This window comes from Microcaecilia unicolor, chromosome 6 (genome assembly GCF_901765095.1).
Source record: "Microcaecilia unicolor chromosome 6, aMicUni1.1, whole genome shotgun sequence".
Classification (NCBI taxonomy): domain Eukaryota; kingdom Metazoa; phylum Chordata; class Amphibia; order Gymnophiona; family Siphonopidae; genus Microcaecilia; species Microcaecilia unicolor.
This window is the reverse complement of record NC_044036.1, coordinates 208,798,342-208,825,369: the sequence shown is the minus strand read 5'-3', so window position 1 is coordinate 208,825,369 and position 27,028 is coordinate 208,798,342. Positions and strand designations below refer to the sequence as shown.

The 27,028-nt window shown below is 40.8% G+C and overlaps 1 protein-coding gene across 4 annotated transcripts in view; it reads left to right on the top strand.

Moving 5' to 3' along the window:
• The first annotated feature begins 645 nt into the window (after positions 1 to 645).
• PBX1 (PBX homeobox 1) overlaps positions 646 to 27,028 on the top strand; it is a 779,157-nt gene continuing 752,774 nt past the window's right edge. For all 4 annotated transcript variants that reach the window (XM_030205927.1, XM_030205925.1, XM_030205929.1 and 1 more), the window contains exons 1-2: positions 646 to 1,327; positions 9,299 to 9,372. In XM_030205927.1, coding sequence (XP_030061787.1) covers positions 1,137 to 1,327; positions 9,299 to 9,372 — 265 coding nt within the window. In that variant the 5' untranslated portion in view covers positions 646 to 1,136. The remainder of the gene's footprint in view (positions 1,328 to 9,298; positions 9,373 to 27,028) is intronic.

Sequence of the window (27,028 nt, the reverse complement as noted above, 5' to 3'; positions counted from 1 at the left end):
GTAGGTCAGTTGCATTAAACATGTCTGTCTGCTCTCTGGGAGATAATGCTTGTAAATAGTTTTTGAATAGTGACTTTTTGATGCCGTGGAGGTTAGGCAGAAGAACCATAGGTTGTGTAAAGTAAGATAGCTTTGACGTTTTATCCATTGGTGTAGTCATGCCTTTTGCCTCTCTGCAGTTAATTAGCCAGTAACTGTTGCGCTTCAGAAGTACCGAGGAAAACACGGAAACAGCCTTTCCGATTTGGCTTAAGGTGGCCTCTCTGCCCAAACAGTGCCTAAGACGAAATATGAGCCACATGGCTCAGACTTTACACGTCCAAATGGGCTGAAAGTGGCTCACATAGGAAATATTACGCTCTTGGACCTCTGTTTCTCCCTTCATCCAGCTGTTCTTCTGTCCTACGGAGATACAGATTATTAAGTATAGACGTATACGTGCGGTTACGCTTATATTCACTATTCAGCCAGACCCTCCCGCCAGTGAGCCCGCAGACTGACTGCCAGGGGCGCAGAAAGCCCCGGGAGTGGGCGGGGTTGGCGCTCCCCGGTGGCCAATCAGGGCGTCGCATGGGCGTGTCCCGGGACTCCATTGCGGGGCTGGCTGCGCTTGTGTCAGTCCGGCCCTGGAGCTGCTTAGAACAAAAGCGGTGGCGGCGGCGGTGAAGGCTGTAGCGTGTGTCGGGGTCCGTCCGGTGGTAGCTCTCGCCACCTAGTGCTTCGCAGCCCCTAAGAAAGTTTGCATTGCATCGTTCTGCACGGCAGCTTGTCCTGTCTTCGCACGGGCTGGAAGCGCAGACAGCGCCTTTACTTCAGTTATTTTATTATTTTTTGTAAAAGCTGATCCGTTGCGGAAAGGATCTGTGCACTGGGGAAGAAAAACAACAAAAAGCAGTCCTCCCTCTCTTTCTCTGGACGTAGCCCTGCTCCGATTCCAGCAGCAGCAGCAGGAGTAGAGCTGTTTCTGCTTCTTCTTGTTGCTCTTTCTTTCACTTGCAGATTCCTGAGGATTCTTCTGGCTTCTTGCTGTAGCAGCAGCGGATTTAAAAATCAGCCCTTGTGCGTACTAGGATAAAAAAAAAAAAAAACAACAACCAAGAGCTTCAAGGAAGCTGAGGCTTACGGGGCTCTTTGAGATGGATGATCAACCCAGGCTGATGCATAGCCATCCTGGGGTAGGGATGGCAGGACACCCCGGCCTGTCCCAGCACATGCAGGATGGCACAGGAGGGGCCGAGGGGGAGGGGGGCAGGAAACAAGATATTGGAGACATCCTACAGCAAATCATGACCATCACAGACCAGAGCCTGGATGAGGCACAGGCCAGGTGAGCGCTTAATTTCTATAGGTGCTTTGTGTGACTGATGTATATGTGAAGGCAGAGAAGAAGCCATACCTTGATCAGTAGTTGAGCTTGATTTGTTTTCTGACCCAGTCCTGTATGGTAGATTCAAGGAGTTGTTAGGTCCGCTGAAGTAGTTTTAAACTGAGAAATTGGGTGGTAGAGGCTGGAAAATGTAGTATCCCGTCACAGAAATTTTTAAGAGTTAAGAGAAGATTTTTTTGTGTGTGGATGTTTTTTTTAGAGCTTAAGAAGTTCCAACAATATAACTTTATTTAATTGCAGTTATTATTCTGTAACTTCCCTCATATTGTACTTGTGCCTTATGATCATTTAGATTATTTGTCCAAGAGATTACTATACCAAGAAAAGTTATAATATTACAAAACTGACAACCACACATTTGGGGTCACGACCTGGGTGAGTTCTCCAAAGGTGCATCATTATTCTGTACCTCCGGGGGGGGGGGGTACTCATGGGGTCACAACCACAAAAAGATTGATAAGTACTGATTTTTAAAATAGATACACAGTGCATTATATTAATATTTAGCTCAGGCCTTTCAATTGATAGTTCAAGGCTAGTATATTCAGTACAGTAGGAATTTCCCTGTCGGGGATCACCTTTTTAGTTTATGCCTCAGGTGGCCTTGGGCAAATCACTTAACCCTCTGTAAGGAGTGTCAGTGGGATTTGAACCCTGATCTCAGGTTCACAGCATGCTTTTGTAATCACTAGGATACTTTTCTAATCCGTATTAAATACAACATAGAATTTGCAGTAAAATGTAAGAAATTCTGCACATTTGGTTTTTGTCTTATGCTGCTTTTCTTGAACACCAAGGTGAAAGTTTTGTTGGTGATTCCTTTTAACTTTCCTGTGCACCCATCTTGCTCTGTTAGTCTTTGGCTTCTGATCACTTGTTGAAAGCAATAAACTCAAGCCCTGTCTGTAACAGTAGTGTGTTTTTGATGTCCATCTCTATACATTTTCTTTTTTTCTTTGTTGTTGTTTGTACTTTGATGAAGACGGATAAGGAAGTGGCCCAAATTCCAAGCACTCTTGGCTCTCTGTACATGAGGATCTGGGCAGTATGGAGAATGATAGGGCTAGTATCCTTATGTGTATGTTTATTCTTGTACTTTTACTTCCCATCACATTGCATTACAGCAGTTTACAATTCAATACACTACACAAAATAGAAATGTATGTGGAGGGAATGCGCTGTCTGGAAACTCAGGTGTACAGTTACCTACACTGCACTTCAGTTTAAACTTAAAACAAAGGGCCGAAATTTTAAAGCAACCAAAGATTTTTTAGCTGCTGTTTCCCCCCCCCCCCCCCCCCCCACTTAATTTTTGTAATACTTGATAGAAAACTGTTTTGATCCTGTTGAGTTCATGACTGGTCCAGAGAATCCCTGTCATTGAGATGTTTACCAACCTGGCTGGCTGGAAGAGGAGGCGAGGATGAGCATGAGCAGTACTTTTGTACTTAATAGACCCTGAAACTTGCCTCAAAAAATCCATTTAATACAGGATTTTCTCCTGTTTAATCACATTTTTTAATAAACACTGAACGGGTGGGAACCTGTGGTGGACTACCCTTAAAACAGGTTATTTTAGCACAGGTCTCCTTTTATCTGATGAGACCTAGTTAGTAATAACCCAGGTTAACAGTAAAATAACCCATCTTAACTACAGTCCACTTTGATAATATTCCCCCCAAATGACCAAAAACTGTTGACAGTGCTGAATTGTTCACTGTATAACCTGCTTCAGCACACAGTACAATCTACTGTACTGTATTTTATGCATTGCACCGTGCTGTATATTGTGTAATGTAACATATCTGTATGCTGTCTGGGAGATGATGCTTGTAAATAGTTTTGCATAGCGACTTTTTGTGATGCTGTGGAGGTTGGGTAGGGGGAAACCATAGATTGTTGAAGGTACAATGAAAGGACTGAGCTACAGGTAATGAAGACTTTTGACCTTAATTCTCCTGTACTGTAGATACAAAATGTAATTTGTAACAGACTTTGTTCAGAAGAATTTCTAATTTAGGACATGATGAAAAAAAAAAACCCTGTATTGGATAGCCACAGAACAGGTATAAACTCTTTTGAAATTGGGCCCTTTCAGGTGGACTTCAGAAAATATGCCTGAGCCCAAGAGATCAGCTCCCCTTTTTCATATGTGGCTTTGGGCATCAGGAGCAGTCCTCTTGCAAAGCTTACTTTTACAAGAGACAAGGGCGAGAGATTGCAAAACAGTGCTGGTCCATTATCCTGTTTCTGCCAAGATTGTGTGAATATGTGTCTGAAATGGCCTAATTAATCAATTGAATTATTAACACCTCTGAGTAGTAGGCCCTGTGGGAAGCAGTAACATAATGGAGAAGAGAGAAATCCTTTTTTTCTTTTCAAGACAGTACCTGTAGCAGTACTTTTTTTTTTCTTCTTCTTAGATGTGGGAGTGCTGCTTGTAACTTGCTAGTATGGCCTGACTGTGAAGGACTAGGTGGCAGTTGCCTATCTGTGCAGTGGGCTCTGCATCTCCCATGAACTCTGGGCCTGTAGAACATGTGAGCCTGTTGCAGGAGCTGCAAGTGTCAGCTGGTAATAAGGGCACCAGGTCACAAATGCTGCTATCCAGAAGTAATTTAGGGCTAACACTGAAACTTGAACTAGAAACTCTAGAGGTATTGTGGTTTAATTGAACAAAGCTCACTAATCGGCTACTCGTTTTGGAAGGTGTGAATAAACATGTTGATGAAAGTGAGTGAAATGAGGTACTGTATCTGGATTTTCAGAAAGCGTTTGACAGAGTCCCTTATGAGAATCTCCTATGGAACTTAAAAAGTTGTGGGATGTACAGGTAATCTGCTGAATTCTATATATCGCACCTAGTGTTCGCCTAAATCTAAGCATATTCCATAACAATCCACATAACTTTCAGCATTAACAGCACTTAAGCAATAATGAGCACTAATTGGCAATAATTAGAATTTACATGCATAACTTGCTAAGCATATGCTGTAACTCACTGTGCCTAAATTGTAATGCGCACATCAAAAAAGGTGTGATTATGGGCGGGGAAATGGGCGTTGCCAAATTTACATGCGTTGTGTTAGAGTATGGCCCAGTTCACGTAAGTCTACATGCAGGGATTTACGCCATGTTTTTGTTGGTGTAAATGAATGCTAATATAATTTTAGGTGCAGGGATGTTGACTAAACATATTCTATATACTGTGCCTAAATCTTGTAGAATAGGCTTAGGCAAAAATGATTTCTGCGCAGATTTTCCAGGCGCCACATATAGAATCTCCCCCAATGTGCTATTGTTGATTGAGAACTGGTTAAAAGATAGCAAACAGAGTAGGATTAAATGGTCAGTTTTCTCAGTGGAGAAAGGTGTGGAGTACTACAGGGATCTGTACTGGGTCAGTGCCTTTTAACATATTTATAAATGATCTGGAAATTGAGTTGATCAGATTTGCAGATGAAATCAAATTATTCAGAGGTGTTAAATCACAAGTGGATTATGAGGAGATTGCAGGAGGACCTTCCAAGACCAGGAGACTGGACATCTATATGGATGATAAAAATTTAATGTGGACAAGGGCAAAGTAATGCACATAGCAAAGAATAACCCAAATTATAGTTACTGTGCTAGGTTCCACATATGGAGGGTGCCACTCATGAAAAAGATCTCTGTGTCATTGTAGATAGTGGATAGTATGTTGAAATTCTCTGCTCAATGTGTGGCAGTGGCCAACAAAGCATACAATATTTAGAAATTACTAGAAAAGGAGTAGAGACTAAAACAAAGAATATCACAATGCTTCTGTATCTACGTATGGTGTAACTACTTGAGTATTGTGTGTAATTCTGGTTGCTGCATCTAAAACAAAACAAAAAACCTCCAAAACCACACAAACAAACAGAAAAAGATATAGCAGAATTAGAAAAAGCACAGAGAAAAGTGACCAAAAGGATAAAGGGGATGGAAAGATTTGACTATGAGGAGAGGCTAAAGAGGTTAAGACTCCTCAGCTTGGAGAAGAGACACTGAGAGAAAGCTGATAGAGGTTTATGAAATCCTGATAGGAGTGGAACAGGTTGATTGCTTACACTTTCAAAACGTACAAAAACTAGGGGCCTCTTTTATCAAGTTGCGCTAGCGGCTCCCAGTGCGGTAATGCCAACAAAGCCTATTCACTTTGAATAGGCTCTGTTGACATTACTCTGCAGAAACTGCTAGTGCAGCTTGATAAGAGGCCCTAGGGGACATACAATTTAAGTTTTTGTTTTTTGTTTTGTCCCTTCTTTATTAGGATTTATTTACTGCCTTTTTGGAGAAATTCGTCCAAGGCGGTGTACAGCCAGAATAAGCCAAACGTAAGCAATAGATAATTACTGCAGTAAAAATATTCAGATAGTACAGATTATGACACCTTATGCTACTTACAATACGCATTGAAGCATCTTAAGACAGCACAGATGGCAAACATATAGACAAATAAAATAGCCACCTTTATTTCCTAAATTAAGAAAAAATTGTACATGGAGTCTGAAAAGGTGAATGAAAATGATCTCAGCTAGAGTAGGAGTGGATAAACAGGTCCCAATATGTTTTATTGGGATCTCAAGTTTTATTCCTATCTTATCAAATTGATCATCTAGAGCCCCCTCACAATTGTTTCCTTCCTTACCTCCATGGGGGGGGGGGGAACATTGGGGGAAGGAGAGAAATGCAGGAGACCAGCGGGGGGGGGGGGGGGGGGGGCAGTGTTGGGGAAGGAGAGAAATGCTGGAGACCACCAGGGAGGGGGAGTGACCTATGAGATGGTAGAAAAGGGAATATGTTCCCGGAGTTGGAGGTAGTATATATAAAACAAACCCCGGTCTAAAAAATGCAGTCACAGAGGGACTGAACGAGAAAGTAACAAAATAAAACATGTATGTTATATATACACCACTCAAACCAATAATGGCATATATATTTAATATAACCTAAATATTTTTTGTGTGAAGGAAGTGGTCTCAGAGTATAAACTCACCCAAGTGAGGCTACGCAAAGCGTTTTATGTCTCTAAGGGTGGACAAGTCTCTCAATCATTGAACCACTTCACTATTTTTCAGTGTTTTATATTGTGAGCAAAACCCTCAAGTGCTCAACATACAATGAAAATAAATTTACCTAAACACACATATATATTTTATCAACTCACTCACAGCCTCCGTGACAACTCGCAGGAGCACTTCACATCGTAATTAATGGAGATGTATGCTCCTATCAATATTTCTTCGAACAATTTTTTCAATTTCAGATAATATGGGCACTTAGCTGGTGTGATGGTAGTCCACTCGCCGTTACTTTAAGTCTGTATACTCCAGTTTCTGGCTGCTGGTGGGCCCACCTCTTAAACTTAAGAACTCTCAGCGTTCACAGCAAGGGATACTAACAGTCTTCATTCATTCTCCCATATTATAAAAGAAGAGCTTAATAATCCTCTATGACCTCTGCAAGTCCAACTGTGCAGGGTTTTGTGTCCACTTCATCAGGAACTTCCAAAGGTAATATATCACAAATAAGCTCAAAAAGAAAGCGTGCCTCTCACATGCCCCCCAAACAAAAATGCATTGTTCTGCCTCTTCTAGTGGTGTCCCTTAGGGATCTCTGTTGGCCCATCTCTTCTTTCTTTAATGTTTTCATGTTTCCCGTTGACACCATTCATATATGCAGATGATATTCAGATACTCTATTCAATCCATCTTGGTCTCAAGTATAACTCAATGAAAAACTTCTCTGGATGCTTTCTTAGTTAGAACTAAATAAAATTAAACCCTGAAAAAACGCAGGCTTTACTTTTCTCTAGAAAGGGTACCACTTATCTCTCTAGGAATACATTACTAACTCACAGATTCCCTTCTCTACTTCAGTAAAATTACTGGGAGTTATTTTAGATCTTAATCTAAATTATCATCTATATATTTCATCCATTCTTAGTAAATGATACTTTACTCACTAGACGAATCATCCTTATTTTAAACTCCTGAATAAGGATGCTCTACACATTTTGATTCGTGCCTTGGTCTTAAGTAACTTTGATTACTGTAATGCTCCATTCCTAAGGTCTGTGAGTGATTGATCTCAAGTGTTCATAAAGTAGTTAAAATATTGCTATTAAATTGTGTTCAGAAGTTTAATCGTGTCACCCCTTTGCTAAAGGTGGAATGTTAGTTGCCTATTGGGCTCATTTTCAAAGCACTTAGACTTTTGCCTCATTGTAACCTATGGAACTTATTTTCAAAGCACTTAGGGGATCTTTTACTGAAGCTTAGCTTGAGTTATCTGCAGCAGGGCCCATTTTATTCCTAACCTTTGGAACTTTCTAAGTCTACTTTGAAAATGAGCCTCTACATAACTTTGTAAGTCTAAGTGCTTTGAAAATGTGCCTCTATATCATATAGGATCCCATTTAAAGTACTGATGCTGTTTCACAAAATATTGCATTCTGGAAAAACCCTGCCCCGCTCTCTTATTGTGCATGTTTTTTTTTATTTTGTTGTTTGATCCTTTATCACCACATACGTTGAGATTTTCCCAGCTAAATTTGCTAGTGGTCCCTTGTTTCAGGGTTATTAGTTTTGACACTATTCTTCATTCAATATTCAGCATCGCTGCACCTCCTCTTTGGAATGCCCTTCCATAGGATATTAAGATTAGAATCCTATCTTAAATTTAAGAATGCTTTAAAAATGTTCTTCTTAAAGGCCTTTGACTCTTAAACTGTAATTCCATTTTGGTTGTTTGCTAGTTTGGGGATTGTAATTGTGGGACATACGACAGTGGGTTATACTATTTTTATTTCTTTTTGAGTGAAGCTTTTCTTTCTTTGTTTTAAATTCTATTTTATATTTGAATTGATTTTATGTAAATTGCCTAGATACTTCTTAGGCGTATTGAATAAATACGAATCTTGAAACTTTAAACTTTTCATGTGCAGCTGGTGTTAGTCCTTGTGTATGTGATTAGCTAGCTGCTTCTGCCATTAAAGGCTTGGGAGTAGAGCCAAGCTTTCGCCTAAGCTTATATTTAAAACAAATCGGAGAAATTATTTTTTTCACTTGATGTATAATTAAACTCTGGAAGTTGTTATGGGAGGATGTGGTAGAAGCAGTTAAAGTTCCTGGAAGAATAGCCCATACACTCTTACTCTTGCAGAAATAGTTGCTTATTCCTGGGGGTGAATAACATAGAATCTAGCTACATTTTGGTCACTTTTGGAGACAGGATACTGGACTTGATGGTTCTTTGGTCTGACCCAGTTCTTAGGTTCTTGTGTACTATATCTTGCATCAGAGCAAGTGGTAGGTCAGCGGGCCATGGGTGATATGGGTCATGGGCCTCTATATTCAAAATGTGATCCATCTTTTTAAAATATCATCTATTGAAATTCAATGGCAAATATTATTTCACAGTTACCTATTACAGTGTTCATTAAAATGGTGTTCCCATGGTTAGCAAGGTGGCAGAATGCTTTGGAATGACATTATTTTTGTTAAACAGAGAAAAAAATTGTCTTTGACCCACCAACAGTATATTGAATATAATCAATGATAGTGGGTCACAGATCAGCTTGGATCAGCTTTCATGGCCTATCACTTGCTTTGTTTTATAGGTGTGCACTTGAGTGCCTACATATATGTCTTGAGTGTATTATAGGGTATACTTGTACATTTATAGGCTTTATCAAAATGAAATATCTTTTCCTGATGGATTGTTTGATGGACCAAGACTAAGAGTTATGCTTTGATTGTACCTTTTGGAAAGTATGTTGGATTTCCTGCTTTTTGAGTGTACATCTGATTTTGGTGATTGGAAGTTCTGTACAGAGTGGTCAGGTCTCTAATGCTGTATTTGTGTGTGCTTGTGATTTCCTTACAGGAAACATGCTCTGAACTGTCACAGAATGAAACCAGCCCTGTTCAATGTGTTGTGTGAAATCAAGGAAAAGACAGGTAAGGATGACTGGCCAAATGCCAGTGCTGCTTTTATACTGTTCTGTTGAGCTTTTGCCCATGCCGAGATCCTCACCCCCACCATTTTGCTTTTTATTTCAATGGCGGTATATTTGATGTTTGGAGAAATGATATCTTACACAGTTTGGCAAGAGGACAAGACTGTTTAGAGTTTGTTTCTATTTTGCTATTTGTTTCTATTTTTATATTTTGTATTTTCAACTGAATACAGATTTCCTGAACATTTTTTTTTTGTGTATGGTGTTAGATGTTTCACAAAACGTCTATGTTCCCTTATAAGAGACTGGGATGGATGACTTGAAGTTATATTTTCCCTGTCAGAGGCCGGATGAGATGGGGCTGCCGGTTGCCTTTTTGTCCTGTTCTTAAACTGCAGATGTGGTCTGGAGTCAGATGAAACGTTGTTAGTAAAACACACTGGCTGCTACTAAAATGCCTCATATGATTGTCATGATCCTTGGGTGTGAGTTCTCCTGTATTGAGCAGCTTGTCCCTGCTAGTGTAGCCTTTTAATTCTCGTTGGGTTATTTTTTTTTTCCTTACCTGGAAACTCAAGTCTTATATGTGTTCTGGCTCTCTTGGTTCTTCACTTCATTTTGATTTCAAGAACTGAAATATGCTTAATATAGGATATTGGAATATGATTTTCTTAATAATTTAGGCTTCTGAACTTTCTCCGTGTTTGGTGGGAATAGTGCTAGAGTGTTGTGAAACTGCTGAGCTCATTGGTCTCTGATGCACAGCAAAAATATCTGTTTATTCTGCTCATTGTAGCCGATCCTTTTGTGATGGATACTCAGAGGTTAGCCATCTATCTTTGGGGGTTAGTTATCTGGGTTAGCCTCTTTTTGAAAATTTCCAAGGGATGACTCTATAAACTTAACTGCCTAGTTTTACTTGGAAGATAAATTTTGCTGCCCTAAAGTTGAGAGTCCCTTAAAACATTAATTTTTAAGTACTCGAAAGCTAGGTGTTTCGATTTTGGGTTGGCAAGATTTAAACTCATTTTCTGCTTCAAAGCTAGGCACATAAGTTAGGTTGGAAGTGAGCTAATTTACATGCTAAACTGTGTAGCAGCTCAGTAAATAGTTTTCAAAGGTTTGCATGCACTCCTTTCACTTTAGGCAAATGTCCTCATGAATATTGATTTACAATATATTGAAAACCTGACTGGTCTGAAGCTCTAAAAGTGAAAAGTGTACAGTTTTGTCACTCCTGCCCTAATGTAAGACATGTCTAATCATGGCAAGAAATTAGATTCTCTTTGGGCAGTTTCATGGAAAGGTTATTACTACTAATCATTTCTATAGCGCTACTAGATGTATGCAGCGCTGTACACTTGAACATGAAGAGACAGTCCCTGCTGAACAGAGCTTACAATCTAGTCAGGCCAGACAAATAAAAGAAATACTTAAGGTGGGAATGGTAAAACAGACATGGGTACTGAACAAGGGGCTAGGAGTTGAAAGCAGCCTCAAAAAGGTGGGCTTTTAGCCTAGATTTGAAGACTGTCAGAGATGGAACTTGACGTACTGACTCAGGAAGTCTCTCATGAGCGATTTCACAGTAATCTCAAATCTGAGTTGAGAAAACTTAATTATATATGTAAAAGATGGAAGCAGTTGATGTACATAACTTAGGGAGAACAATAGTAGTACCGTTAGAACAACAAATAAAAATGGATGGAAGCTCCCTTAGAGGAGACCTTAACAAATTTTTCAGTCAGTCTAGCACCAGCCCCAAAACTTAGGAGCTGGTGGCTGAAATGCCTTTCATTTCTGCTCCGCCCCATACCCAATCCAACTTTGTCTACAGGGAAATAGCCCCCACCACCATCCTTTACTCAGTCTCTCGCTCTCTCACTGGTCTTTCAAGTGCTACAAGACTTGAAATTGTGAGTCTTCCTAAACTTCATGCAATGTGTGCCTTGAGCTTTCAGACAGCCATATTGCAGCGAGGAAGTAGGAAACATGTTCTTCTCTGTGGCTGCACAACAAGGAAAAGAAAAAACTTTAGGGGGGCAAGAAATCCTGGGAATCAAGGTGCAATTTCTAGATGCCATGGCGACCTATGGCCTCAGATTTGTTGAGCTCTGCATTAGAGAAACATTCTCATATATTTGGTTTAGACATTTATGTTTGTTTTTTATTTATAGCTGCCTTTATCCAGGGTGGATAACAATAAATAATCTAAAATGCAACAAAAAAACAGATGAAGTCTTGAAACAAGTTTTCCATCAGAAGTCAAAGGCACGGCGTTTATTAATATGTCATAAAGAAATGCTTCTCTCTCTCTCTCTCTCTCTCTCTGTGGCTGTGATCCCATGATTGCAGCCAAATTAAAATTGTGTGGGACCACCCCTCCCCCCCCCACCAGAAGTGCAGGATGATTCACCCATGGAGAACCCACCCTGGTTGCAACCCCAGATGTGGGTTTTGAGGCTCCATTTGGGGTCCCGACTCAGTTTTGAAAAAGCCTGACATAAAACATGAATATTCTCTCCTGCACGTATAAATTAGTCTTAGACAGAAAATTTAGGTGACCTGCTTATTTACAGCTGTGCAATTCTGCTGGATGAACGTATTGAAATAAAGACAAATCATAACATTTCCAATTTGGATTGGGGTAGCTATTTTGCCCTCAAGGACATTTTAAAATAAAAAGTCAAATATACTCTGCCTCGTTTTCTTTTTTTTTTTTGTGGGGAGGAGTGCTGAAAGCATATCTATAAATGTTTTTTTTTTTTTTAGAGAATATTTAACAGAAATGTTGTAGGATCTATTTGAAGAACATCTGGCTGCATTGGGCATTATTCTTTAACCTTCCCACCAACACACACACATTTTGGTAAAGTCCAATCCAGTGACTTTATTAGTAAGAAAATAACATTAAGCAAATGACTGGAAGAAGCAGCTTCTATGTATAGTATCTGTTTAATTCTGTCATATCAATGGACCAAATTCCAGCTAAGACTGAGAAAGAGGGACAGCTAAGCATATTAACAGTGGGCATTTATATGGTTTTTAATGAGGAAAATTCACTTTTCAAGTGTTGAAGATAGGTAGGCAACTGGAAGCAGGCTTTATGGGCACAGAGAGCATTTTAAGTGAGTGATCCTCTGTAGCAGCTTAAAGAAAACCTGGGAGCGCTCAAGCGACAACCAGAGGAGGAAGATATTTCTGCATCTGGGAGAATGTATGCGATGCTGTTTAGTTAGTTTTAAAATTTAAAGTGTCCAGGAATAAATGTCATATTTTGTAATATGCAGTCTTCCATCTTGTGTGTAGGTTGGTGGTCCCACTTTGTAATCTTATCCTGTTCACCACAGGTAGAATATAACATTTGTGTGCAATGCTGGCTGGGTTTTTGGCTGCTTAACAATAAAATATTTGTCAAATAAAGAGAGAAATCCCTGCTAGCCACATGTGAAACAGATAAAAGGACATCAGTAACAAGTTGTTACGGATGGCCTTTTATCTGTTTCACATGTGACTGTTCCGTGACTGTGTATTGGTGTTCAGAGATAACGTTTGAGAGTGTAACTGATGAGCTTATTGGCTGTAGTGCTTCCATTTTATTCCGTGTAACAGGGTTATGGTCCCTCGAGAATATGTCATTAAGGCATAGACCTGAGTAGTGAATGTATTGAAACTTGATGGGACTCCTGGGCCCTGTGAAGCAGTGGTTCTCAACCCAGTTTTTGGGTCACACTCAGCCAGTACGATTTTCAGGATATCCACAATGAATATGTATGAAAGATTCTCAGACAGCAGAAGCAGTGCAAGCAGCTGTCTCTCATGCATTTTCACTGTGGATATCCCGAAATCCCAACTGACTAGACGAGCGGTGAGGACTGGGCCGAGAACCCTCGCTGTATTTCAGCGTGGTGGAAATCCGAACATAAGTTGATTTAGCTCCCAGTTTTCGTTAGCTGGTGACCAGTTGAACATAAACCTTGACAGAGCTTCTGCCTCTCTGCATTGGACTCTTTAATGCTGTTGCAGTTAAAAATATCTGCTGTCACTAGTACCAGTTAGATTTTGGAATTTAAAGGCCCTTCTATTAAAATGTATTAAATTTTGGGCTTAATGTGCTATAACGCAGAATTTTAAAGCATGGGAAGAACAAAATTAACACCAAGAGGGCATTCTCACCATGTTTTATTATGGGTTGTGCATTAATATTCAGATTAATGTGTGATTCCTGCTTCTGCTTAACGTGGAAACACAGCACCACCTATTTAGGAGGCAGTAAGAGGTCCTGTGTTAGTTCTGCTGTAAGTGTAGAACACTAGGTGGCCAACACTTCCATGCCCACTTTCCACCCATGCTACTCCCCAGACAAATTCTGAAAAATTCATCAATGTGAGGCTTAACGTGCGGAAATAGAAAAACTACCGTAAAGCTTCTTAACGCAGTTGTGCACTGCTTAATGTATTTTAGTAAAAAGACCCCTTAATGATCAAGAAGTTTTGATCTTAAATCTGTTAAGCCATTCTTGGGCTGGTTATTGTAGTAATGTATTGTTTTATATTTTTGTTTGATCGTAAGGTCTGCCTGTCTAATCTTTTTTGTAATCCGCATTGAAAAGGGCTATTGCGGAATATAAGCAATAATGTAATGTAATGCAACATATGGCAACTGCAGAGCCTTTGCCATTAAATGCAGGGGGTGTGCTCAGCATCTGCCCTGCATTTATCATACAGGGCACACAGTTAACACACAGCCATCATGTTATGTGTCGGGGCTGATAGAATGGGTCTTTCTTGCTATCACTCGGGCATGCAGTGTGGTGACTTGTGCATTAACACACTGCAGCAGTATTCTTTCCCTGACCCCCTCCAAGAACATGTGTGCTCCTTTCCCCCCCCCTCGATCATGCTCTGGGATGTCGGAGCCATCATGGAAAGTATGAGACTTCATTGGGGGGGGGGGGGGCAGGGTTAATGTGTCAGGACCAGCTCGGGTTTGATTTCAGGGAATTGGAGGCAGGTTCTTCGAGGTGATTTGGGGCAGGGTAAAGGGGATGATTGCTGCTGCACAACCTGTGACAGCCACTGCACTTCTGGACTGCCGGTAGCGCAGTTCCAATTACCACCACCTCTTGAGGTGGCAGTAAGTTGGGCTGCATTATTGGCAGATTAGATTGTAAGCTCTTTGAGCAGGGACTGTCTTTCTTCTATGTTTGTGCAGCGCTGCGTACGCCTTGTAGCGCTATAGAAATGCTAAATAGTTAGTAGTAGTAGTATTAGTAGATAGGATTTCACACAGTAAAGACCCGTGTGCTGTCACAACCAGCCACATTCCCTTCCCCCTCCCTTGCGACACCCAAAACTGGCCCACTCTCATGTTAGGCAGCTAATGTAGCATTTTTTTAATGTAAAGGCCCCTGTTTTAAAGCAGTAGATAGTAGTGTGAGCCTGTGCTACTCTGTACTGTGCTGATAATTCTGCATTAGCTGCTTAATGCCGCTTAGTGAAAAAGCCTCTTACTTTGGTAGATAAAGCAGAATTTGAGTGTGTAACTCACTGAGGCCTAAGTACTGGAAAAATGAAGCTTGTGGAAACGCTCTGAATGCTAACATGGGAAAGAGTGCACACTTTCCCAAGTAGTGCATTTCATTTCCGATTGTAGCTGTTAAGCATCTGTCCTTCACAAATAGTAAATTTTTTTTGGTAGGTTTTTGTCTGTGAAATTTACTTGCATCAATAGTTAATAAGATGGTGTGATGCAAAATCATGCGGAGCTGCTCATTATTACTGTGAAGATAAACTACATGTGAAACAGCCTTTGCAGATGAAATTTTCACACAAAAAAAATTAACCATCTCAGTGAAGTGTTTTTTTTTTTATTACAAAATTTCATGTGCTGTTTTTAATGCCTGCCTCATTTGAATGAGTAGAAAATAACATGTTTTTTTTAGCACACACAATATTAGGATTTAAAGCCTCATTGAATGATGAGTGAGCGAGCAAGCCTCCTTGCACACGGATTACAACAGAGTTGAGGAACAGCACCGTATTGTTCCCTGGCTCTGCACAGCCTGCATGAGAAGGGAGCATAACAAGTAGATGGCACAGTGAACAAAAATTTGCCTGCTGATTGGAATTAATCTCTGTGCTTGGGTGTGCACAGATACATAAACTGCATGCCTTCGAATAGTTACAGAAGTGGCTTATTCTTTACACCAAAATGGAAAGACAAGCAGATGTTTGATTATAGAGGAATATTTGGTTACGGAGGAACACGACTGCTGTAACTCGTTTTTCCAGAATTAGTGTGAGGGGCAGGGAGTCTTTAGCTAGATATTAGCAAGAAGGTGATGGTGAGTTTTGCTGCTGAGAGGGACGGTTCTGTGTGTGTGAAATATATATGTATATTACATAAATGTGCCCAGTGGCCATACATCCGTATTATCAAGCAGAGTATTTGCAGAGCAGCAGGACTGGTGTATTAATTGTGGGGAGCGGCTGTTGTAGCAGCCCAGCATTGCTGGAATGATTTCCAGGCTTCATTATGTGCGCTGAAGGAGCTAACATCAGCTCTCGCAGGAAGCTGAGCTGAGATTTCTTTTCTTTTTTTTTTCTTCCCCGTTTCTTTTGCTCTTTTGTTCTCTCCTTTCTCTTTAGCTTTGTATTGGATTTACACCCCCATCTCTGAAGTACAATCTCTCTCTATTTTAATGTCTGCTACTGTATTTCACTTTCAACACCTCCCTTATTATTCTTGCCTGCCACTTCTTTTTAATATAGCAATTACATTACAGGATGTCCCCTCCTCCTCTTGGCTTTTTAATGCTTCGAGGAGAAGAAAGCAGTTCAGAGCCTGAATTAAGAAACGAGTGGAACATATCATCATGGGCAGAGTTTATACAGCTGAGATTGGGGGGGGGGGGGGGGGGGGTATTCCTTGCTGTACTAAAAATGGATCCATGAAGGGCATTTTGGAAAGATAAGTTATAAAATGAGAAAAATAAAACTCATCAGGGTGTCCACTATAGGCACTAGTTATGGAATCTTGTGTTAAGTCTATGATATAAAGAAAAATAGGTACCTGCTTAATGTATGTACATTAAGGCGTGATATCTTATACTAGAGAATGACACAGGGACAAGGTTTGTCCTCGTTCCGTTCTTGCAGGCCCATTCTCCGTCTCCATCCCTGCCCCATCCCCTTGGGCTCTGTCCTCATCTGTAGAAGCCTCGAAGACTTAGGATTTTATATTTAAATCTTTTTATTAAAATATAAAAAGGAACAATATGCTGTGCAACTGTTTATAAATCACAAATAGAAAACAATAATAGCGAGTAGCTGTAACAAACCCCCCCCCCCCTCTACCCTTTCAACCTCAAGAATCGCTGACTTCTGCTACCCCAATGAATCCTAAACCACCTTGCTAAAATGTCCAAGGGTACAAAATACAACCCCTTCTGTATACCCTAGTGGGTGAGAAATGTGCCCTATGAAGCACTGTTAACGATTTTTTAAATCTGTGGATGAATAGGTCATCAACAATCTCACAATTCAGTCTAGCTTTCCTGTCTTCCACAGTCCTTCCTGCAGTAGAAAATGTCTTCTTGAATGTACAGGATCCCCCATGCAAATTTTGCTAGCCAGCATGTTTGCTTGTTTTTCCAAAAAATCAAAATATCATAATCTGTATCACTCAAACATAAACAGTCCAGTTCATTAACAGGCTTCAAAGTAGAAAATGACATGGGGCAAAATTTGTCCCTGTTCCCATGGGCTCTGACCCTGTCCCCGCGGTTACAACTGGTCCCTATCCCCATATCATTCTCTACCTTATACCAGCCCTATTTCTGGCACATAGTTTTCTGCTAGTCATTTTATATGCATGACTAGAATACTTCCATTTACATGATTTCCTGTGGCCTGAAACTAGGTAGTTCCATATAGAATTATCCCCTTACCCACTAATTCTACAAAAGTTGCCAAAAATAGCACATGTGCCCGTTTGCGTGCACAATTTAATTGAATAATGAGCTAATTAGCACCAATAATTGGCTTTTTAACAAGCAGTTATTGGCACTAATTAGATTTAATTGGAATTTACACGTGAGTAAAAAAAAAAGGGGGGGGCACAGTAGTGGGAAATTCATGAATGGAATGGGGGCATTCCTACCATTTATGCATGTTATAGAATAAGAGGGGATACATGCCATGTTTGTTGGTGCAAATGGCCGTGCCTAAAGTTAGGTGCAATCCTCGAGCCTAAGCATGATTCTATAAACCGTGCCTAACTTTAAGTGCAGCTTATAAAATAGCACTTTTTTGGCACCATATATAGAATTCACCTCGTAGTGGCCAACATGAAGAACCTATAGCTAATATTCAAAAACCAGTAGGAGGACATTTTCATTCTTCCAGGACATATCTGTCTGACCTTAAGGTTGCCATGCTCTTAGGAAAAACTTGAAAAGCATACTCTAATGTGGGATGGTAGACTTAGGAGTAATGCCAGGAAATTCTTTTTCACAGAGAGGATGGTTGATGCCTAGAATGCCCTCCTGAGGGAGGTGGTAGAGACAAAAACGGTGATGAAATTCAAAAAGGCTTGGGATGAATAGAGGATCTCTAGGAAGGCTCTCGTCTAAGCGATTTTTTTTCTCTCTCCCCTGCCCTCCTCCGTGTCCAGCGATTCTTCCCTCTTCTCCCCTCTGTGTCCCACGATTCTTGCCTTTTCCTGCTTCTCACAGCACTGTGGCCTTGTCTAACCATGTGGTTGGGGGGGCGCCGCCCACAGCAATCATGTCTTCAGTGTTGCCAAGCTCTGCTTGCCAGCACTGCTGAGAAGGGCTCCACTTTGGCGGTGTGCTGGCCTGTTCCCTTGGGTCTTTTCCTGTATTCTGGGGTCTCGAGCATGGTGTGGCCATGCTGCAATCAAGAGGACAGTCAGCCTTTGGTGTTTCACCTTAGACCCGCCGCGGAAGGATGCAGTGCCGCTCAGCAGCTCTCCCCCGGCCTTCTGTCCCCAGCGAAATCCAGGTTGGAGCGGCGGTAGGCTGGGCTTGCGTCGCCTCCAGCATTCCCTTGCCTTCCCTCTCAGTGTCCTGCTCGCCTTTGTCTCTATGCGAGGGAGGGACAGTGAAAGGGAAGGGAATGCTGGAGGCGAGCTGATGTCAGCAAGATGTTACAAACCCAGCCAGCCAGCCATAGAACCCTGAGGTACAAATTATTATATAGGATAGAAACAAGTGGCTGCATGTGTGTTGATGTGACACTTAGATGGCAACTCCAGCTCTGAAGAACTAAAGCCGGTGGCTGGGCAGACTTGTACAATCTGTGTCTTGTATATGGCAGTCCGGTTTTGGATGGGCTGTGGAGGTCTTCGATAGCAACTCCAGTAGTTGTGCTGGGCAGACTTTTATGGTCTGTGTCCCACAAATGGCAAGACGGATTCAAATAGGCTGGAGTGGGCTTTGACAGCAACTTCAGTAGTTGGAACATAAGAACAGTGCCTGGCCAACTTCTATAGTCTATATCCCAGAAATACCACAGAAAAACCATGATCAAGTATTTTATATCACATTTATTGTTGGTTTAATCATGTGTTGATAATGAGTGTGCGTGTTGGGCAGACTAGATCTTTAGCTGTCATAATTTACTATGTTACTGTGAAACTGCTAAATTGGATTTCATCAGGATACTTTCACTGTGGGCCTGAGTAGGGAGAGTGGCTTCATGGCCAATTATAGATGTGAATGGACTGTTATGATGAAATTTAGTGTAAGGTGGATCAGCCACTGGGGCCTGAAGCTCACTGACCCTGAGAGCTGAAGTAACAGCCACAAAAATAGGACCTTCCAGATCAAGTACTTCAGATGACAGGAATCCAGCAGCTCAAAAAAGAGCATTCATCAGCTCGGTGAGTACAACATTCAGATCCCATGATACAGGCAGAGGTTTGACAGGGGACTTTGTCAAAAGCAAACCTCTCATGAAGCAAACAGCTGGAGGTTGTCCAGAGATGGGCCTACCCTCTACATGGCAATGCTAAGCACTAATTGCACTGACGTGAACTCTTACAGAGTTGCTCTTGAGACCAGACTCAGAAAGGTGTAGAAGGTATTCAAGCAGAGTCTGTATAGGGCAAGAAAGTGTGGAATCTAGGCCCTTGCCCTCACACTAGATGAAAAACCTCCTCCAGTTGAAAGAGTAAAATCTCTTTATGAAATCTTTCCTGGAAGGCAGCCAGACAAGTGGCTTCAATCCCATTATTGGTAAAGGTAATGGAGGGTTTAGTCTCGCACCAACTAATGAATTATCTCCAACTTCACTCCTTTTTACATAGCTCACAATCCGGTTTTATACCTTCTTAGAGTACTGAAACTGTGCTCACCACCCTCCTAGCTAAATTTAGATGAGAACTTAGCTTTGGTAATAAAATATTAACATTCCAGTTTGATATGTCCAGTGCCTTTGACACTGTTGTTCATAATATCCATCTAAACATCCTTGACCATTACGGAATCTGTGGAGCTGTGTTAAAATGGTTCTCAGGCTTCCTAAGGTCTAGATCATACAAAGCGAAACAATCGGTCCCCTGTGGAGTGCTTCAGAGCTCTCCATTGTCCCCTATCCTATTTAACATCATCTATTAGGCAAATTACTGGAGAAAAATGGTCCCTCAACATTCATTTATACAGACAATGTTACCATCTATATTCCATTCACTGAAGAAATAAACGAAATTATTCAAATCATCAGATTAGGTATCTCTTTAATGGAATATTGTGCATTGTTTTGTTTGTTTTGTTACATTTGTACCCCGCGCTTTCCCACTCATGGCAGGCTCAATGCGGCAGGCAATGGAGGGTTAAGTGACTTGCCCAGAGTTACAAGGACCTGCCTGTGCCGGGAATCGAACTCAGTTCCCCAGGACCAAAGTCCACCACCCTAACCACTAGGCCACTCCACATTCAGTTTCAAATTAAAACTCAACACCGATAAAACTATATTCTTAATAGTTACTAATCTTATAAATCTTAAATCATTTCCCACTGAAAACATCACATATCCCCTTGACTTAACTATGAAAATCTTAGGAGTCACAATTGACCAATTCCTCACTCTAGATAACCAAATTTCCAAAGTGGTTTCAAGTATCTTCAATTCATTATGGAAATTGAGGAGACTAAGACCATTCTTCACAAAATCAGTCTTCTGTACTCTAGTTCAATCCCTAGTCCTAAAAAAATGTGATTACTGCAATTCTATTTATGCAGGACTTAAAGGGGATCGCCTCAAAAAGACTGCAAACTGCTCAAAACACTGCCACGTGTCTCGCATTCAGACTACCATGCTTCATCAAAGCAACCCACCTTCTGTATGATTTGCATTGGCTGCCAATAAAAGATAAAATATCATTCAAGCTATGTACCTTCCTTCACAAAATTTTGTATGATTTGGCCCCAATATACATGAACAACCTCATTGAATTACCCTCACGTAATGCTTCTAAATCATCTAGAGAATATCTTATCCTACATTTCTTGAATTGTAAGAAAATAACCTACAAAACAATCTATACTGCTACCTTTGCATATCAAGGCACTAAAATTTGGAACTCCTTACCTAAAACCATCAAATGCACCAATGATTGTTATTCCGAAGTCTGTTGAAATAAGCACTCTTCTCAAATAAACTCATGGCATTAATTTTTACCTCTTCCCACCTCCCACTACTCCTGTCTATCCCAGTTAATCCTAGTCCTTTACCTTTTTCTTCTATATTTCAATTATGTAGCTTAAATCACTAAGGGCCCTGTTTTAATAAGACGTGCTAGCGTTTTTAACGTTCGCCTAAAATTAGCAAGCAGTAAACGCTAGAGACACCCATATATACCTATGGGTGTCTTTAGCGTTTAGTGCGCGCTAAAAATGCAAGTGCACCTTTAGCACTGCTTAGTAAACAGAACCCCTTTAATTACATCTGTTCCTAACTCAAGTTTTACTGGTCTGACATTATATGATGTATTTTACTTTCTGTTAATATATTTTGAACATGTTCATGCTTTTCTAATTGTTATGTAAGCCACATTGAACCCGAGTTCTACTCGGGCTAATGTGGGATATAAATGTCATAAATAAATTATAAAAACAGTTGACAGTAAGCTTTTACCCTAAAATAGGACTTTTGGATAATCTCAAGCTTTCTAAAGGAGAGCAAAGATTGAACTGGTCACAAATTTTGTGGTAAGGAATTCCAGAATTTTGGAGCTGCAATCATAAATATAGACTCTCTGTACTCTTCTCGAAAGGCGTGTGGGTATATAAATCTTGAGGGCAACAGAAAGGCACAGATGAGACTCATATGCAGCATCCTAGTGCCTAAATGTTTGGCAACTTTTTTAGAATTACCCCCAATATGTATGAATTTGCTACATTGTTTCTCCTCATTTACTGATCTAATTGGCAAGTTTTTTTTGCAAATTACTTCCTTTCCTATGTATACTTGTGGATTTTCAATCATTCCTTCTGTTATTGGAACATACGAATTTAAGGTCTTCCTCCATTAATGCAGTATATTTCAGTTTGATGGTTTGGATCTTTCTCATGACCTTTTGATTTTGATCCTTTTAGGGAAACCTCACAATGTCTTTTTTTTTTCCCCCAAAGAGGAGTTATGTTTCATTTTCCTTGTTGATAGAATTCTTCTGATAATTTTTGCTGCACAGTATTGTAGTTCATTAACTTCTGTACTGTCAGAAGATTGCCCTTTATATATAGGTTATCGCCTTATTTATCTTACCATACTCTATTCTAGGGCAGGGGTCCTCAACCCAGTCCTGGGGACACACACAGCCACTCAGGTTTCTAGGATACCCACAATGAATATGTATGAGGTAGATTTGCATGCACTGGCCCCACTGTATGTAAATCTATCTTGTATATATTCGTTGTGGATATCTTGAAAACCAGTCTGGTTTGGTGTGTCCTAAGAACTTGATTGAGAACCCCTGCTCTAGGTGTTTAAATTCACCTTTTGCAATCTTTCCCTCTTGTGGAACCCAGCAAATGTATATATTTCCAAATAGGCTAAGAGCTCAATAATTCCCCCACCTGTGAGTCTGCATTTCTCTTCAGTTGATATCTTGTCCTTCTCTTACTTCACTCTTGCATTTCTCGATCTTCCTCTCACCATCACTACCTCATCGTTCCTTCTAGTACTCTGTTGCTTTTTTGCTGCTGTTCTTGTGGTGGTTCTTTCCTCCCATTTTTTTAAGCTATCTCTCTTGGTTTAAATATAGGGTGTGTAATGGTAAATTTATCTCCTTTTTATCTGCAGGAGTCCACTTAATTCTAGTTAAACCACAGAAGTTGATGAAAAGTTGAGGCTTATCCCCTGCTGCAGGAAGTCCATGAATAAGACTGCCATGGTCTTTATCTGCAGCAGAAGTATCTTCATCTGAAGTGGATGCACTATCACTACCCCAACATTTCTAGTCGTATAAGCTATAGGTGGGCACCTTTTTTTAGCCTGGGTGCCCAACCATGCTTCATTTGTAGTGTCGCCTTACCAAGATTCAGTATAGATTTTGTACAGCCGGATCATCACTTTTGAAGGTACAAAGCAAGATGTTAGGAGAGAACCTTTATTCTCTTCCACTCACATAAGTATTACCATACTGGGACAGACCAAAGGTCCATCAAGCCCAGCATCCTGTTTCCAACAGTGGCCAAGCCAGGTCACAAATCCCTGTCAAGATCCCAAAAAAGTACAAAACATTTTATGCTGCTTATCCCAGAAATAAGCAGTGGATTTTCCCCAAGTTAGGAAGCCGTACAAGCCTTTTTTTTTAAACCCTGCTAAGCTAACCGCCTTTACCACATTCTCTGGCAACAAATTCCAGAGATTAATTACACGATGTGTGAAGAAACATTTTCTCCGATTTGTTTTAAATGTACTACTTTGTAGCTTCATTGAATGCCCCATAGTCCTAGTATTTTTGGAAAGAGTAAACAGATGCTTCAAGTCTACCCTTTCCAGTCCACTCATTATTTTATAGATCTCTATCAAATCTCCCCTCAGCTGTCTTTTCTCCAAGCTGAAGAGCCCTAGCCGCTTTAGCCTTTCCTCATAGGGAAGTCATCCCATCCCCCTTATTTTTGTCGCAGAGTGATCTACTAACTGCTTCTGCTGAATTTAGTGCTGTGTTCTTCTCCCTCACTTAACTTCAATCTTTTCTTCCCCTTATTTGAATTGATTTCGGCTTTCCAAGCTTCTAGACACTGGAAAGAATTTGGTGGTATTTTTTCATCATCTGCCTTACTTGATCTTTAGGAGATGGGTTAAGACCTTCTTGTTTCGGACATTTGTTTTTCAGAATAGTTCCTAACGTTTTATGATCTTTTTTGTTTTACTTTACTAGAGGATTGTTCTGGCTTCTTTAACTGTTGTTACCTACTTTGAACCATGAGGTGTAAGCGGGATATAAGATTAGATTTAAGATGTATTGCTCCCTTTTGACCCCTTTTTATACTGGTCTCCCTTTATCTGTGTGTAGGTAGAGGTGATGACACTGGGGGAAGGGATCAAGAGTGGGTGAGTGCCTTGGGCCAAGACTAGCTGTACTGGGAAGGATGTAGGTACCACCAAACAGCAGCAAATAGCAACTACTGTGATCTGGAGTCCTGGGATTTCCCAGCTGTATCCAAGAAGACATCTCACAAAAGGTAGGGATTTCTGCTCTTTGATTTTGTGGCTAGATGATATCACTTTTTTTTCTAAAAAAAAAATTACATGATTGAAATAATATAAATCATTTATCAAACGTTTCTCTTACTGGGTCCTTCCTTTGTGCTGCAGCAATGAAGGGAGTTACACAAGGGAAAAGGAGAGGAATGAGAATGGAAGATGACGGCCACAAGTGAAGAAAAATGAAGGATAGCATGAAAAAAGAATTAGTAAGAAATGATTGTACAAGAGATGCAGTACTAACGGGACAAGTCATTTAGTTCTGTAATGTGCTGCTTATGAAGAGAACAGCTGCTTTTCAGCTTCTTCCATGCTCCTCTTCCTAAATCTCTTTCTAAATTTCCTTCTGCTACTTCTTTCGCCTTCCGTTTCTCTCTCTAAATCCCTGCTGAAATACATGACAGCTGTAACATTTAGAGATGTCTGACATTTATGAATCACTTTGCAAGAATCTCAGGTCGATGCAATATATTTTATTTTTGTTATGTTTGTGCCTGGTTTCCCATTTTAGAAACCTTCACCAGTGATGGTAATACCTTAAATGTGAAGGTAAAATACAGGATACATCATGGGCAATGCTGTGATTGTGGGAGGAAATAGAGCCGGTCCAAGGGTATCCAGTACCATAGGCACCCCAGGGGTGGCTCAGGTCCCTACTCATCTGCAGTCCAGCCTGTTTCCTTCCTTTCACCCCCCAAGTGTCCAGCTTCACTCCTCCCATGTCTCCCTGCCAGTTGGAACCGAAAAGGGTGGTGTTGCTACTACTGCTGCTGCTGTTGACGCCATCATCTTAGAGCAGGCCAGCCCTAAAACCAAGTCAGAGCGTCTAGCTTGGGCCCTTGAACAGAAGTACAGGCTCAAGGCTTGCTGTGCTCATCTCCCACCAAACAAAAATGGAAATGAAATCTCAGTGTTCCTTCTATGGCAGAACATCACTGGTTGTACTTCAGATTAGGAGCAAGGTTTGTTACCTATTTGGAGACATCGCCCTTCCTTGAAAGAGCTGGCTTTTTCTATCAGCATCTTACTTGTAACATTCTTTACTGGGTTCCAGCAAGCCCTGGGCATTTGCTGACTGGAAAGAAAGGTTTAGGTAAAGAAGCACACACTATGGGCAAGGTCCAGGATCTGTGGATGCCCATTGCATCTAAGATTAAAAAGGGGCTTAGTTTGACCTTTCCATGAGAAGTAATTTTTATCCTAGCTGTTGACCAGGCGTTCAACTAGGCTGACACAGATATAGGAGTGGTACTGCTGTGCATTTGCCCTTCACCAGGCCAGGCAAGCTCTGACCTGCTCTGCAAAAACAGCTAGCACAGGACCTTGGGTAGGTGCACGCACTTAATACTTAACCTTGTCTCCTCCCCCTCCCCCCCTTTCAAACTTCTGTTTGCTAAAGCTGGATGCATTTGCAGCCTGTTGTAAGGAGCAGGGCATAGTAGGGCGTCCTGCATACAAACTGGGCAGGCAACACCTTGGCACTCTTCTTTCATGCCAAACCATACACAACATATATCAACTTGTTAAGTCTGGCTGCCTGACCGATTGATTCTTGCAAACTGCCAGTCTTAGTGGAATGATATTAACTGTTTTTTTGAGCAGGCCAGGGTAAAGAGAAATTGGGTGCTAGAGGACTTCGTAAAGGTGAGGTTGAAGGGGGGTGAAGACCAAGCTATTTGCATACTGGGAGGCACAGTATCTCATGGCATTTCCAATATGAAGTAAATGGGTCTGTTAGAATTTGCTAGGCAAAAATATTTGGACAATTATCTTCCATGGACCTTTTGAACTACAATAGTGGGTTAAAACCTCTACTACTTGCACAATTAAAAAAAAAAAAAAAGAGGGAAAGAAACCTGTCTTTGAAATTTCTCAACCATGGAAACTCAACTTTCATGTGATGGTCTACTGTCCAGCTGAGCGCACTGTAGTTTTTTTGCCTCACTGCTGGATGTTGAGTGAATATGGTCTCATGAAGAGCCCAAGCTTTGCACTTTTAGCCTTTTGAAAGATTAGATAATCTTGATGATTTTGTAGCCCAAGAAAGATGACATGTATGTGACTTCTCTCAAAAAATCTTCTGTCCTGAGAGAGACATTGTGCACTGTGTAAAGCATCCATTGTGTAAGCATTGCAGAGGTATCCATAGATGGAGCAGGTGGCTTTTTGCCCATTTTTAAGTAATTGAGTTAGTAGTCAGTCCATTTCTTATTTCCTTTTTATTTTAATTTGATTTGTATTTAATATCTAAGGAGGAATAAAAGTACACAGTGTTTGAAAGCTTCTTCCTTTTGGACTGCTCCAAATATTTTGAACAGAAATAAGTCGAGGAGCTGCTGTGCTCATTGCCACTGTGATACCTACAAAGTGTAAATACAGCATGAACACCTGAGAATTGGACTCAAAGGTACATTGACACAGGTTGAAACGTGTGCACTTTAAACAAACATTGCATAAAAGCATGCTTTGCTGAGTGACTAGAGGGTGTGTGTGTGGATGTGTCTGAGTGGGGAGAGATTTAAAGATTGCTAGATGCAAATCAGCCCTTCCCCATCTCCTCTAGCCGTGTGCGTTGTGTTGGGCTCATCATCAGTGTACTGATTCCACCTCAGCTGCCATAATGGCTTGCTTCTTCCTCTGTCAGTGGAGTTTGGGGTTCCCAGCACTGCAGAGTTCTTGCTCCACCATCGCATTACTGCACTTCTGAAAGTAATTAAATGTATGGACAGACCAAGTCGCACACTATTGCATGGAACGAAATGTGCTGAAAAACGGGGAGTATGTCTAGAACAGACTTGCTTTCCACTATTCCATATGCTGGAAAGAGATTGAAAATAATTTTCCAAAAAAAGGGACAGAGTCTCTGAACTTGACATACTGGAAGATTTAGTGGAAAAAGCAGCTAAATAGGGCAAGTAA